The sequence below is a fragment of the Chrysochloris asiatica genome, unplaced genomic scaffold (genome assembly GCF_000296735.1).
Source record: "Chrysochloris asiatica unplaced genomic scaffold, ChrAsi1.0 scaffold00040, whole genome shotgun sequence".
Classification (NCBI taxonomy): Eukaryota; Metazoa; Chordata; class Mammalia; order Afrosoricida; family Chrysochloridae; genus Chrysochloris; species Chrysochloris asiatica.
Genome location: NW_006408558.1, coordinates 13,760,259 through 13,773,907, shown reverse-complemented (window position 1 = coordinate 13,773,907; position 13,649 = coordinate 13,760,259). Strand labels below are relative to the sequence as shown.

Below are 13,649 nucleotides of genomic sequence, written 5' to 3'. Positions count from 1 at the left end.
TTGTTATCTGCTTATGTGATCTCACAAATGCAGTTACTTTGTACTTAGGTTTTCTGTGAATAGGAGTGGCACATACAATTGCCTTTGAATTCAATCCACCGAAGCTGAAAACAATTGTTGCTAGACCAGTTTTTTTTCCCAAGGTCTATAGAGCTCATAGTAAAAGGCTGTGAATATGGCCATATTATATAATTTTACAAGTGAATTCAAAGTTATTTTAGAGAGAAGAGAGAAAGCAGCTTCTGAGAATTATCTGTCTTGCATGATATCTCTCCTTCTGCTGGGACCATGTCAAACATCAGAAGCCACGCCGCTTCCTGCATAGTCTGCTTCTGTAAAGATGCCCAGCCTAGGAAACCCTGTGGGGCAGCTCTCTCGTCTATCCTACAGGGGGTCTGTGAGTCCTAACCAACTGGACGGCAGTGGGGGATCTTCCATGGAGCCCTGCTCCACAGGCCAGACATCTGCTGCTGGAGATGAGATGCTGAACAAGGCAGCGGCATCCCCGTGGTTGAGTTTGGACCCTTGTTGAGACGTAGTTTGGCCATTTTGGCCTCCAAGGAGCACTCTGGTTGCACTCCTTTCAAAATGGATCTACTGGTTCTTTTGGCAGCTCATGAGGAATCTGTACCTGGACCAAGAGGCAGCTGTTCAAACAAGAATGTGTGAGAGGGGGAAACTGAGTCATGGAGAGATCAGGTCAGCAGCTCAAGGCCACACAGCTGCCCCGGGCATCCAGCTGCTGGCCACAGCACATGACACCAAGGGCAGGTGCCTGGCAAGAAATAGCCCAGGTGGTCCAGTCCAGCACCTTGCTGGGCATGATGCTGCCTGGGTATCTGTCCCTTGGGTCTCTGAGGCCAGGGTGGACTGCGGAGGAGGAAGGACCGTCCTGCCTGGAGAACAACTCTGTCTTAGCTCATCCTCTGAGCAGGGAACCACACCCTCCCACTTCTAGGGAACTTGCTGGCTGTCCATCCCACTAGGGGCCCCAGAGGACATGAGAGGATTTAGGGCCGAGGAGCTCTGGCTGTTCCCTGAGCTGCAGGATATTGAGCGGGGCTGCAGGAGAGAGCACCTCAGACAGGAAAGGGTGTCAGCAGGTGAGCGATCTATCCCCAGGACTCCTTCACCCAGCCTGCTCCTTTGGGGAAGGTTGCAGCTCCTTTAAGATGGACTTTGTGGGTGGGGGAGTTGGGGTAGGGGCTGGGGACAGGAACCAAGCACATGTCCTCTCAGGATGCAGGCTAACTCCCTCTGTAGCTCTCTCAGAGTAGGCTTCCCACAGGGAAAACTTGATTCTCTTTCCACCCCAGAACCCTGGCAGGAGCAGAAAGGACTTAGGGACACCTTCGTGAGTATTCCCGTGTACCATGGGGAAACTGAGGCTTGATGAGGGGCATCTGACCATGTCCCAGGGTGAGACCTCTAACCTCTAGGTCTGGAGACCCCTGCTCCCTGCAGATGCCCTACTTGCACCCAGCAGGTGCCTGTCCCAGGCGGGGATACACGGGGGCAGGACTGAGCCTCAGGGACGATGTAGCAGGTCATGCTCATGAGGTCAGGAAGAGCCTTAAATGGGGGCGGGACCCAGTGAAGAGCTGGGAGGGTGGTACTGGGATGAGAAGAGCAGTGGGGATTCATGGTCTCTCCATCTCTCCATCTCTCTCTGTGTTCCTGGTGTCTCTGTCTGCCTCTCTCTATCTCTTTCTCTCTGTGTCTCTGTCTTTGTCTCTGTGGGTCTCTGTCTTATTCTTTCTGTGTCTCATGGTCTCTTCATCTCTCGCTCTCTGGTCTCTCTCTGTCTCTTTGTTGGCCCTTGTTACCCACTCTCCACCCCCAACTTCACCCCCCACTCCTCAGCTCCACTGACCAGGTGGGGTCTTTGGTGGCTGGGAAGGCAGGATCAGCTCTCCCATCCTGGCACAGCCCCTCACACTGACTCTTCCCTCGAGGACCATGATGACCCATCACCCACACAATGTGGAAATCCCAGCTCTGAATTCCACCCAGCAGAGCCCCCAAAAGAAACCCCCTCTGACCAACGCACCCCAGCACCTATCTCCATCATTAACATGGGGTTCTGAGATTGGGGCACAGGGCAGAGTGTCCTGGGGTCCCTGGACTCAACCCCATCCATAGCAGACTCGGTTGTGGAAGCTTAGCAGGAAGTCCAGTGGAGGGGGGGTCCCTGGTAGAGGAAGGGGAGATCAACCCAGGGTCTGTGGGGTCCCTTTGCCTGCAGGGGTCCCTCCAGTGCATGGCAGGTCCTCACAGCACTGTCCACATCACCCTCAGGGCTTCCTATGGTGTCCGATCACCAGCCTGGCAGAAGGCAGGGTCTCCCACCTGCCTGGGTATCACTGTGTTGGGGTACCCTGTGTTTAGTCCTCCTGTACCCAAGCAGTCAGCAAGGCCCCAAGGGAGGATACCATAGTCCCTGCCTGTGTCCCTCGGGGCTGCAATGACAAAGGCCACAGTGTGGTTGTTGTTGTTATGTGCCATCAGTTCTAACTCATAGAAACCCCATATAGGGTTTCCAAGAAGTGGCTGGTGGATTTGAACTGCCGACCTTGCTTAGACTATAGCACCATATCAAGGTTCCACAGTATGGGTATTGTTGTTAAATGCTGTTGAGTCGATTCTGACTCATAGCAACCCTGTATATGGTTTCCAAGGAGCAATTGATGTGTTTGAACCGCCAACCTTGTGTTTCAAACCGAACGTTCAGTCCAGTACATTATCCTGCAGCACCACATCAGGTCTCCCTGTGGGTGATGGGTAGGTGGGCTTAAAGGACAGAAATTCATTCAGAAACAAATTCAAGACCTCGGTGGGACCACTCTCTCTCCATGAGCTCCAGGGATGGTCTCTCTTCTCCATCACCTTCTGCAACCCTGGACTTCTCCCGGGTTCCTTGCCTTGTTCTTCCCCGTCTGTTTTTATAAAACACCAAGCAGGAAGGATTGGGTCGGGACCCACACTGGTCCTGTTGTTGTTGTTGTTGTTGTTGTTGTAGAGTCTGCTGATTTGGACTCAAGGTGACCTCATGTGTGTAGTGTAGAATGGCTGCATAGGGCTTGGGAACCTTTCAGAAGCAGATCTTCAGTCCTGTCACTGAAGAAGGTGGCTCTGGGTGGATTTGAGCAGTCAACCTCTCACCCAGACGCTGAGTGTTTAACTGTGTGTGCCGCTGAGGGACCCTCCTACTCCCTGGTGATTTCTTTAACTTAATTGATCACACCTGGAAAAAAACAAAGTCTACTTCCTCAAACAGCTTCTGCCTGCAGGGTCAGGCCTTGATCTTAGCTTCTGGGAGACCCAACTCACCCACTGCAGGGTGGTCCCTGTGTTTGGTTGCACCAGGGAAGACCTGCAAAACTACAGCCAACACTCCCAAGAATGACATAAATTAACACCCACCACCTCTCCAGGCACCCTCAGGGTCAGCTCCCCGTGGACAGACCTGGATGGTCAACTGGAAGATCCAGAATGTTCAGCATTTGGAGAACCTTCAACAACGTTGTCTTCTACCTCACGCTGCTTGTGGGCATTGGGGGCTTGGTGGGGAACGGGCTGCTCCTCTGGCAGTTGGGGTTCCACATCAAGAAGGGTCCCTTCAATGTCTACGTGCTCAACCTGGCCGCAGCTGACTTCCTGTTCCTGGGCTGCCAGCTGGCCTTCACTGCCGTCCAGGAGGCCCTGGGATCTGACAAGCTCTACTTGGCAATCACCTTCCTCTGGTTCGCGACGGGGCTCTGGTTGTTGGCAGTCCTGGGAGCTGAGCGCTGCATCTCCGACATCTTCCCCAGCTGCCACCAGCGCTGCCGGCCCCGACACACCTCGGCTGGGCTCTGCGCGCTGGTCTGGGCGCTGACCCTGCCCGCCGTGCTGCTGCCCGCCCGCGCCTGTGGCCTGCTTCGAGATGGCACTCGCTTTCTGACCTGCATCCGGTACCAGGCGACCAGCGCCACCTGGCTGCTGGCCCTGGTCGGTACAGCCTGCGGGTCGGGCCTCATCCTGTTCGTGTGGGTCAGCTGCTGCTCCCAGCGCCCCCGGCCACGCTTCTATGGCCTGGTTCTGGCCTGCACGCTGCTGCTACTCCTGTGTGGGCTGCCCTTTGTCCTCTACTGGATCCTGCAGCCGCTGCTCAGCTTCCTGCTGTCCATGTTCCTGCCCATTGCCACCCTGCTGGCCTGCGTCCACTGTGGCGCCAAGCCCCTGGTCTACTACGTGCTGGGCCGACAACCCGGAAAGCGAGAGTCCCTGAGGGCCATCTTCCAGAAGGCACTAGGCGAGGTGGACGAGCGGGGCCCTGCGGGGCTGTCCCTGCCCATGGTCCATATGTAGATGGTGGACTGTGTCCCCACCCGCCAGGCCTCACCTTCCTACAGAGAATGTGACCATCCCCAGAAACCTAGGACCTTCCTCAGGACCACAGGAGCCCTGTCACACTCCAAAAGATGCTGGGACCCCACTAGCCCTCAGGACCCAAGAGGGGCAGGTTATGAGAGATAACCCCACATGCCAAGGCGTCTGAGGATAAGGCTAGGCATGGCTGGGGAAGGTCGGGTGGGGAGGGAACCCTAAGGGCAGACACCCCCGACCCTGGCATCTGATTCATCTCCCTCCACTCTACCCTGCTCCCCCAACAACACACCCTAAAACCAAGGGCATGAAAAGACAGATATCCCCCAAGACCTCAGAGGCTGGACTGCCCCTCACTAAAGGGTCAGAGTGGAGCCTTAGAAAGGACAGCTTATGGGGTCCTCTGCTCTGTCCTCTCTCCTGGCTCCCAGCACACCCTCTTGCTCCCCACACATCCCCTTGGAAACCCGTCACCTCATTGAGGACCCCAACCAACAGTACTGACAGCGGCCACCAGGAGGCGCTGCGGCTCCACAAAACCGCCTCAGGGCTGAGAGAGCCGCCCACAGACCCTCTGCTCATTCACAGCCCCCAGGCTCTCCGGAGGCTGCCTGTGGGAGCCCAGGACTCAGCCCCCTTCGTCAGCCCTTGGCTCACCTGTAACCCTCAGCATGCACACCAAAAAAGAGAGAAAAGCCCCCTGTACAAATCATTTTATGTATTTTCTATTGATAAAAATGAATAAATAGTGTGCAGTCATTGCTACATGGTTTAAGCCGTGCATATTAGAAACATGATCGCCACATTCGCGGACTCAAAAGGAACCACTTTGGGTGTAGAACTCTCTAGACATTATTTTAAAATATTCAGAAATTCCTTCTTTTTCAAACCAAAATAAAGATGTCTGGCAATAGATTCTAACATAGCAACGGTGATGAGGGTGGCGTAGGCCCCGGCAGCGTTTCGTCAACGAACTACCATTACATACCTGCAAGATAGACCCGTCAGAACAAAGCATTTTTACAACCACACAAAAACTGGGGACTGAAGGCACCCTTTTCCCTAGAAAAGTAATACATGTAGCAAAGTAGTAGAAGCCCTCGACCTTAAACTCAGAAACCCTATACAGAAATAGCCCAGGAAGTCCAGTCCAGCACCTTGCTGGGCATGATGTTGTCTGGGCATCTGTCCCTTGGGTCTCCGACGCCAGGGTGAACTGAGGAGGAGGAAGGGCCGTCCTGCCTGGAGAACAACTCTGTCTTAGCTCATTCTCTGAACAGGGAACCACACCCTCCCACTTCTAGGGAACTGGCTGGCTGTTCATCCCACCAGGGGCCCCAGAGGACACGAGAGGATTTAGGGCCGAGGAGCCCTGGCTGTTTCCTGAGCTGAAGGATATTGAGCGGGGCTGCAGCCAAGAGCACCTCAGACAGGAAGGGGTGTCAGCAGGTGAGCGAGCTGTGACCCTATACAGGGACGCTATGAATCGGAACTAATTCAAGGGCACTTCACAGCAACAATAATGTGCCCTCTGGACAGCAGGAGTCCCTGGACAGGAGGCACTAACCTGCAGCTCCCCAAGCAGACACCCAGCTATGCAGGTTTGCATCTTCTTGAGGGCTGGGGGTAGGGGACAGAGACAGGTCCTGGGATGTGGGCTGGGCTTTGCATTGGGGACATGGAGAAGGGTGATCCCCAGTCTTGTGACACCACTGAAGGGTATGATCTCCTCCTTGGAAGACCTGGAAAACGGGGTCAGGTAGGGCAAAATTCAGAGGGTGGTGCGTTGGGACCAGCCCTGTGTCTCTTCTATCAGCCTCATCCCCCAACCCCTGAAAATAGTTCCTTTTATGCCCTTGGGACCAGGCTGACAGTGGGCAGCTGGCTGTATCTGCGCTACATGATAAATAGCCCAGACTTACAGGAAGAGGGTGCAAGGACCTCAATTTCTGGAATGCCCCAAGCAACAGCAGGTGAGTGAGTATTTCTGTCTTGTAGGTGACAAGAATGCATGACTCAGCGCCACTGTGCTGAGGCCCGCCTGGGCGTGAGGCAGCTGGGGAAAGGCTGCAAAAGTTGTCCCCTCAGAGTTGCATCCCCTCTGGCCTGCATCTCCGAGGCCTTCCAGTCTTCCTGCTTCCCACCCTGGGTAGTTTGTCCTCTGTACTGGAGTCTCAGCCAAGTGGGCAGCTGAGTGTCCAGACCCCCCAGGACTACTTGGCTGTCACCTGCTGCTTCCCAGTTCACAGCCCTTCTGACTCATGTGGTGACACACCCACTTTTGCCCCAAGACCACACCCAGTCCCCTCAGCCCCCACCATTGACCCTGGACGGCCCAGCCCCTCAGGCCCTTCCCCTGCATGACCCTGAGCAGGCCTTTACCCAGACCTTGAATAAAGTAGACCTCAACCCATCTCCCAAGGTGGCCAGGAGGGCAGGCTGGTCCAGTCTGAGGAGGGGCAGAGTGTATGTCCACCAGGCCCAGCCCCGACTCTGGGCCCCAGCACCCCTGCTCCCCCCCAAGCCATCCTGGCCAGGCTGGTGTCCTTAGGAACAGATAAGGTCACTGCTGGGCTTGCAAGCATTCCAGGGAAAAGAATGAGACCTACCCCTCCCGCAGACCCCCAGGGAGGACACACCAGAGACATGGGCCAGGAGAGACCCTCCCCACTTTCCACCCCAGCATGTTTGGATTAAAATACGTGAAATATCTTCTTCTTAGGTATGAGGTCATGCTCTTCTCTCAGCTATCTTATGTCAGAACTGAAACAGCTCCAACAGCATGATCTTTCTGAAAGTAAACACAATGCCATTTCCTTCTAACTTTGTGTTTTAGGACGCTCCATCCCTTCACCTGAAGCCCACCCACCCCAGCCCTGGTCTTGAGCGGGCTGTGGGGAGGCTCAGCCTTGCAGCTCTGTAAATGTTGTAGGAAACTCCCTTTATTCAGTCTGGCATTGCTGGTGGGAATGACACTTATAAAGTTGCTTACTGCACTTTTACCAAAATAATGCACACAGCATGTGGTGTTGGAGAACTTAGCAATTCCCTCGAGCTTCCTGTGTTTGCTTTGTCCCTCGAATCAGGGAAAATGCAGTGGCCTCTTCTTCTCACACCTAGAAGTTTGCTCAAGAGATATGAAAACATATCTTTCCGCAGTTATAAGAAGCTGAGGATTCATAAAATTAGGGGGCAGTGAGTTCTGTTCTTGGGGGAGGATCTGCATGATGAGAAATGTCACCTTGGTGTGGGCTGTGCTGTGTATAACAATATAAACTGTTATAACAATATAAACAAGGTGGTGGTGCTGTGCTGTGGAGTCGGTTCCGACTCACAATGGCTCTGTGTAGGATTCCCGAGGCTGTCAATGTTTATGGGAGCAGAAAGCCTCATGTAGATGATAGACGGGAAATAAAGAGTTCTTCTAGAGGTGCCATAAGCTTTCTCATGGAAGTGTGGTGAGACCTGGAGACACCAGCGCCCATGGACAAGGACATAGCCACGGAAGGCTAGAGTTGAGAGTGAAGCATCCAACTGATATGAAGTAAGAGGTGACGCACAAGAACACCCAAACTTGCAGATAGTACCCATTTGACCTAGCCTCGATGGCTTGATAATCAGAATTCGACTAGAGGAAGATAAAAAACTATTTTTTATAAAGGAAATGATTGTAAACTGCTACAATTTGATGAACTTGAGCTACATTTATGGATGCAATAGCTCAAAATACCAACTGAGAGGGAAGGAGTCTTCGCATCAAATGTCAACCCTATTTCCTCAGTACACAGGATAGATAGGGATGGACAACTTAAACATTGGCTACCTAAAATGAGGGGGCGATAATCACAAAGTGACTGGCTTACAAGTTTTCAAGAAGGAGTTTAGTTTAAGAGTACGTGGGGGAAGGCGGGGCTTGATGTCGGCTAGGGTGTAGGTGGAGTGAGGTTCACCATCAACCATACCACAGAATACCAGGCAAAGCAGATCCAGGGCAGAGCTCCAAAACTTGGAACCACAGAGGTAGGAATATTTAAAAGGTTTGAAGGGTTATAGCTAGTGGAACTTATAGAAAAAATAAGAAATCACATACTTTTGAATCTGCCGGGCTCAGGGGCCTGGAGCCAACAACTTGGGCAAGACCAAATGGCAAGGCCAAGCGGGGGAGCAGACACACAATGGAAAAGTGCCGTGGGAACCTCGGAGCAAAGGTGGACAATATATTTTGTTGGTTTTGCTGCTTAGTTCTGATTTTCTTCTTTTTGGTGTCTGTTCATTGGCCCCCCACTGTTTGCACACCTCCATTCTGGTGACTAGAGGGGGAGCCTGAGCTAGTGGATACCCCCACCCTCACCACTGGTGGGTTCTTCTGCCATGCATGCGCACAGATACTCTCAGCCCAAGAGCAGGCCCTGAACTGTTTTTTGTTTTTTTTTTTAATATGGAAAAGCCAGAACAAGAGGCTTGAAGAGCGAAAGAGAATTTAAAATCAAAACAGGCCAAAAATTAAATTAAATCCTGAGGTATAGCATAACAGCCAACAGTGGCATCTTGAAATCTCTCAGGCAGCTTTGAAGGCAAGAAGCTGAAAGAGGACATTAAAGTCATACTCATATTAGGCTACAGAATTTTTTTTTCTTTCTTCTCTCCCTCTTCTCCCTTTTCTGTGATTATAGACTGCAGTATCCAGTCTCAGGTTTTTGTTTGTTTGTTTGTTTGTTTGTTTTTGTTTTGCTGTTGCTGTTTTATGCTCCCCCTTCTACCTTTGAGGGACTCTTTCTCTCCCTATATTACCCAAGACGAGACAGCAACTGCTGCCATACAGTCACACTCTATAAAACACCAAAACCCAGGCAAGAACCAATACCAGCTGCCATATACCAGGGAGGCAGACAACACCTGTGAAAGTTATAGACTGCATGAATGAAATAGTGACTCCAGAGATGGAAGCAGAGACAACATGTGGAGTGATGGAGCAGCCAGGAACTCTAGACTCAGCGAGGGAGAGGGGCTGTGTGCTGACGACCCTTTGATTGGGTGATCATGCATGGAGGGGATTGTAACCATGGCAATGAAATGATATACTATAGGATAACTGTAAAGCTAATGTTCTCCCATGTAAACAATCACATAATTCACAATAAAACATTTTTTTAAAAAAAAGGGTATGTGGGGGAAGATAGAGTCCCCACTAAATAATTTTTATCTTGTCTGGACAGGTCTGATGAAAAGAGATGGGGATAAGATTCTTATGATTCAATAGTGAATAATTGTTATCATGACAAATTGCGACTGTCACAATTGTAAAGGTAGAAGTTTTGTAACAAAAACATGGGAGTAGTTAATCTTACAGTCCAGGAACAGAGAACCCTAGGACTATCAAGGGAGAAGAGCACAAGCAGAATGTGGGACCTTATCCAGAGAAGCAGCAACGCCAGAGATGGAGGCAGAGATGAGGACATGGAGAGAGGGAGCAGCTGAGGACTCTAGACTCATGGAAAGAGAGGGACTGAATGCTGGCGGCCAGGAAGCAGACTTGCAGAATGTGCCCTTTGGTGGTGAAAATTATTATACATTCCTGAGTATTTTTGTGTACATCCCTGCACATATCCCCCCAAAAGGAAAAAGAGAAACAGAGGGAATGGAAGCAAATACTGTTGAATGCTGATGCACGGAGGAGATTGTAATCATTGCAATGAAATGATGGTGTAAAGCTGATGTTCTCCCGCTATCACTCAGTTCATAATTTTAAAAAGAAAACAAATAGAATTTTTTTTTTTATAAAGACAACTTTCTGATGTACAAACGTGAGCTGCCAATATCTTAGTGGCCAGAAAGTCAGACACTGAATGGGAACGTGTTGGCATCCTCTTCACATATCTGCTTTAGGCTTCGCCACTGCAGGGCTGGGACACGGGTGATCGATGAGGGCTCTGTCCCTATGAAGACAAGCAGATAGACTTGACTTTGCGGGCTGAGACTGCTGTGGGTGTTCTGTTGTGCTATGGCCTGTGTGGGCAGCCATCTGACTGGTCACCATCCCCTCACCCTTAGCTGACCTGCCACTCCCACAGTTCCCTTCCTGGACCCTGCCAGCCACAGCCTCAGCTCCACAGGACTCGGCTGACCTCTAGTGGTGGTCCTTAGGGCACCACGGGAGTTTCTGTCTTGGGTGAGGTCACTACTTGGCCTTGCTCCACTGGAGCCCTTGTGGGCACGTCTGCACTCCAGCTGCCCAGAGAGCGGCAGAGGGCTCCGGGCTAACACCTGGGTCCTCTCTGCTGCTCCACACTGAGACACTGAACAGCTCATCCCAGCCGGTCACCAGGAGACTCTTAAGGAATAGCAGCGCCTCCTCCCAGGATTACGGTAAGAGGTCAGGTGGCAGCAGAGTGGGAGTCCCTGGGGGCCCGCCCCCACTCCTCAGTCCACAGGATTGGGGAGGCAGCCTCCCCATCCTGTGGACTGCCACAGCTCTTCTGATGCTGCCTATGTTGCGTCTCCGCCCTTGGACTGGGCTGGATTCCTGGCCATCAGCCACCTTGGCTGCTGATTCCAGAAGGAATGACCCTTGGAACGAAGCTTTCCACCTTCTGGTTGTTCTGACTCAGGTTCCTGCTAGGTGGGGAGGTCTGGGCTCAGATCTGGAGGAGATAGTGCAAGGTGAGCCCACCCTCCCCTGGGAACCCACCAGTCTCCCTGCCCCACCCGGAACTGGGCTCCTCAGTCCTTGTGTCCACAGCTGGCAGCAGATGGATCACCAGCCAGGGATCCTTACCCCTGCAGAGCAGCCCTACCCAGCCCTGCCTCCTGATTTCTGTCAACAGAGCAAGACTGGCTTCATGCCAGCTCTCACTCCCCATCCTATCCCACCCCTCAACACACAACCCTGCCACCCATCCTGTTCATCCTCCCCCTCCTGCTCCCTTCCCTCCTCCCTTCTTCTCCCTACCCTCCTCACCCTCCTGCTCCCCCTCCCCCTTCTTTTCATCCTCCACTTTCCTCCCCTTCTTCCCCTCCCCCTCCCCTTTCTGTTCATCCTCCCCCTCTTTCCTTCCCTTTTCCCACTCCTCCCTTCCCTCCTCCCCCTCTCTCTCCTGCTTATCCTTCATGATCCTCTCCTCTTCCCTCCCTCCCACTTCTCCTCTCCCTCCCCTCCCCCTCTTGCTCACTCTCCCTCCTCCTGCTCATCCTCCATGATCTTCTCCCTCCTCCTCCTTTCCCTCCCCCTCCTCCCTCCCCCTTCCTGCTCACCCTCTCCCTTCTGTGCATCCTCCCCTCTGCTTCCTCCTCCTCTTCCCCCTCCTGACCCTCCCTCTCCTGCTCACCCTCCCCCTCTCCACTCTGTGCATCCTCCCCGTCCCCCATGCATCCTCCACTTCCATCCCCTCCCTTCCCTCCCTCCTGCTCCCCCTCCGCCTTCTGTGTACCCCCCTACCTTCCCCCCCTTCTTCTGCCCATCTTCTCAATCACTAAGGATGGATCAAATGCTCTATACACCCCCCTCCCCAGGATTCTGCAGCACGGTCATGGTGCCCCCACCTACTGGACTCCTCTTCCTTCAAAGCCACCAGTTAGGTAGAGGATCCACATAAAAGACTGCTGCCTCAGGGATCACCTCATAGTGAGGGCTCCAACTGGGGTCTTGCTGAGCCCCTCAACCCCGCTGCCTGCCTAGGAACCAGGGCTGTCCAGAGAAATAGCATCAATACCAATCCGAGCGTGTGCGTGTGCATGAGCTTGTATGCATGTGTGTTGTGGGCACAGAGAAATTTCTTTTCAGTACCTGGCTCACTTGATTGTGGGACTGACCAGCTTCTAATCAGTGGGCAGATGGAGGGAGAATGCCTCCCTTTCGGGTGGAGGCTGAGTTCTCCTCCCTGCCAAACTTCAATGTTTGCTTTCAGGCTCCACCTGATCAGGTCAAGCCCACCCACAATGTGGAGGTCACCTGCTTGCCTTCCGGTCATCTGTTAGTCATCAGATTTATAAAATACCTTTAGAGCAACATCGACACCAGCATTTGACCAAACCTCTACACACCCTCACCCAGTCAAGTGGACACATATGATTAGCCACCTCTGCCCTGGCCCCACAGGGTCTTAGTGTGGTGACACTGTGGGTTAATGAGCTGGACTGCAAAGTTGCTGAATCGCAAGATGCTCCTCAGAAGCCCAATACAGAGCCGGAACCGACTCGATGGCACTTAACAACAACAGCCCTGGCTCCACAACAACACTGCAGACACTCCCTGCCTCACCCCTACCTCACCCTGGGCCAGCAGACACTCAGCCACATGAAAGCATTTGAGCCTTTCCCCAACTCCCATCACCGCCCAGTGCCATAGCTGCTGGAGCCAGCCTGCCACAGACACATCGGAAGGCTGGTGTCCAGCAGTGGGGCAGTATGCTGTCCATGCCCCATCCTCCTCTGACCCACATCACACCCACCTCCGTCCTCCCTCTGCTGTCTTCTCGGTGTGGGGAGGGGTCATGAGTGCTGAGTCCCAGGATTCAATGTTGTTGTGATCAGAGGAGCACAGAGAGCAGAGCAGAACCAGTCCCGGGACCTCTTTCAGGGCATCCCACCCCAACCTCAGCCAGACAATGGTTCCCAGGCCCCAGCCCTCAGTGAGGAAGACAAAGACTGCAACCTCATCATCCGGAGCCTTGGGAACAGGGTTGTCCTGGGGTTGCTCCAACGGGACCCAAGAAAACTTGGTCATCTACACGCAGTGAATTTTGCCCTCAGTATCTCCCAGGCCAGCCTGGCATCTCAGCAGTGGTCCAGTATCCTGGTGGCCTGCGTCTGCTGGCAGCCATCGACGTGGACCACCGGCTACCTGTGTATGCACAGGGAAAGGGACCCTCAGACTGCATTGCCTCTGGACGTCAGCAGGGGCCTGAATTCAGCTGGACAGAAGCCCAACATGCCCCTGTTCCAGGTGCTGAGGGTGACCATGACCCCAATGTGCTGAGTCCTGTCTCAGTCACAAGCTGATACCGCAAGGTGCCAATGCTGCCCAGTGGCTCCAAGACGACAAGATGCCCGCCTTCACCCTGCTCCTGGTCCTCCTCCTCCTAGTCTGTGGCCTTCCCTTCGGTGTCTACTGGCTGTCCCAGAGCCTGCCCTGGCATATCACCCCCACCTTCCACCCCTTCAGCCTCCTCACAGCTGCTCTGGGCAGGACCACTGAGTCCCAGATCAACTACTGCCTCCCTGATCAGACCCTCCCTCATCACCTCCTCCCCAACCAGACCCTCCCCCATTACTTCCTCCCCAAC

The 13,649-nt window shown here is 53.2% G+C and overlaps 2 protein-coding genes across 2 annotated transcripts in view; both read left to right on the top strand.

Annotated features, from left to right (window-relative positions):
* LOC102837433 (mas-related G-protein coupled receptor member A-like) overlaps positions 1 to 1,525 on the top strand; it is a 25,823-nt gene extending 24,298 nt beyond the window's left edge. The window contains exons 3-5 of the mRNA XM_006861037.1: positions 959 to 1,103; positions 1,317 to 1,368; positions 1,465 to 1,525. Coding sequence (XP_006861099.1) covers positions 959 to 1,103; positions 1,317 to 1,368; positions 1,465 to 1,525 — 258 coding nt within the window. The remainder of the gene's footprint in view (positions 1 to 958; positions 1,104 to 1,316; positions 1,369 to 1,464) is intronic.
* A 1,967-nt stretch (positions 1,526 to 3,492) lies between these two features.
* Positions 3,493 to 13,342, top strand: MRGPRG (MAS-related GPR, member G). The gene is made up of 5 exons (XM_006861036.1): positions 3,493 to 4,346; positions 4,867 to 5,008; positions 5,673 to 5,817; positions 6,660 to 6,790; positions 12,965 to 13,342. The coding sequence occupies exons 1-5, from the start codon at positions 3,493 to 3,495 to the stop codon at positions 13,340 to 13,342; spliced, it is 1,650 nt and encodes a 549-aa protein (XP_006861098.1).
* Positions 13,343 to 13,649: the final 307 nt, after the last annotated feature.

Coding starts and splice junctions, on each gene's coding strand:
- MRGPRG (XM_006861036.1), top strand. CDS start 3,493: ATGTTCAGCATTTGGAGAACCTTCAACAACGTTGTCTTCTACCTCACG. Junction 4,347..4,866: donor TCCCTGCCCATGGTCCATAT/GTAGATGGTGGA, acceptor CCCAACCAACAG/TACTGACAGCGGCCACCAGG. Junction 5,009..5,672: donor CCCAGGACTCAGCCCCCTTC/GTCAGCCCTTGG, acceptor TCCCACTTCTAG/GGAACTGGCTGGCTGTTCAT.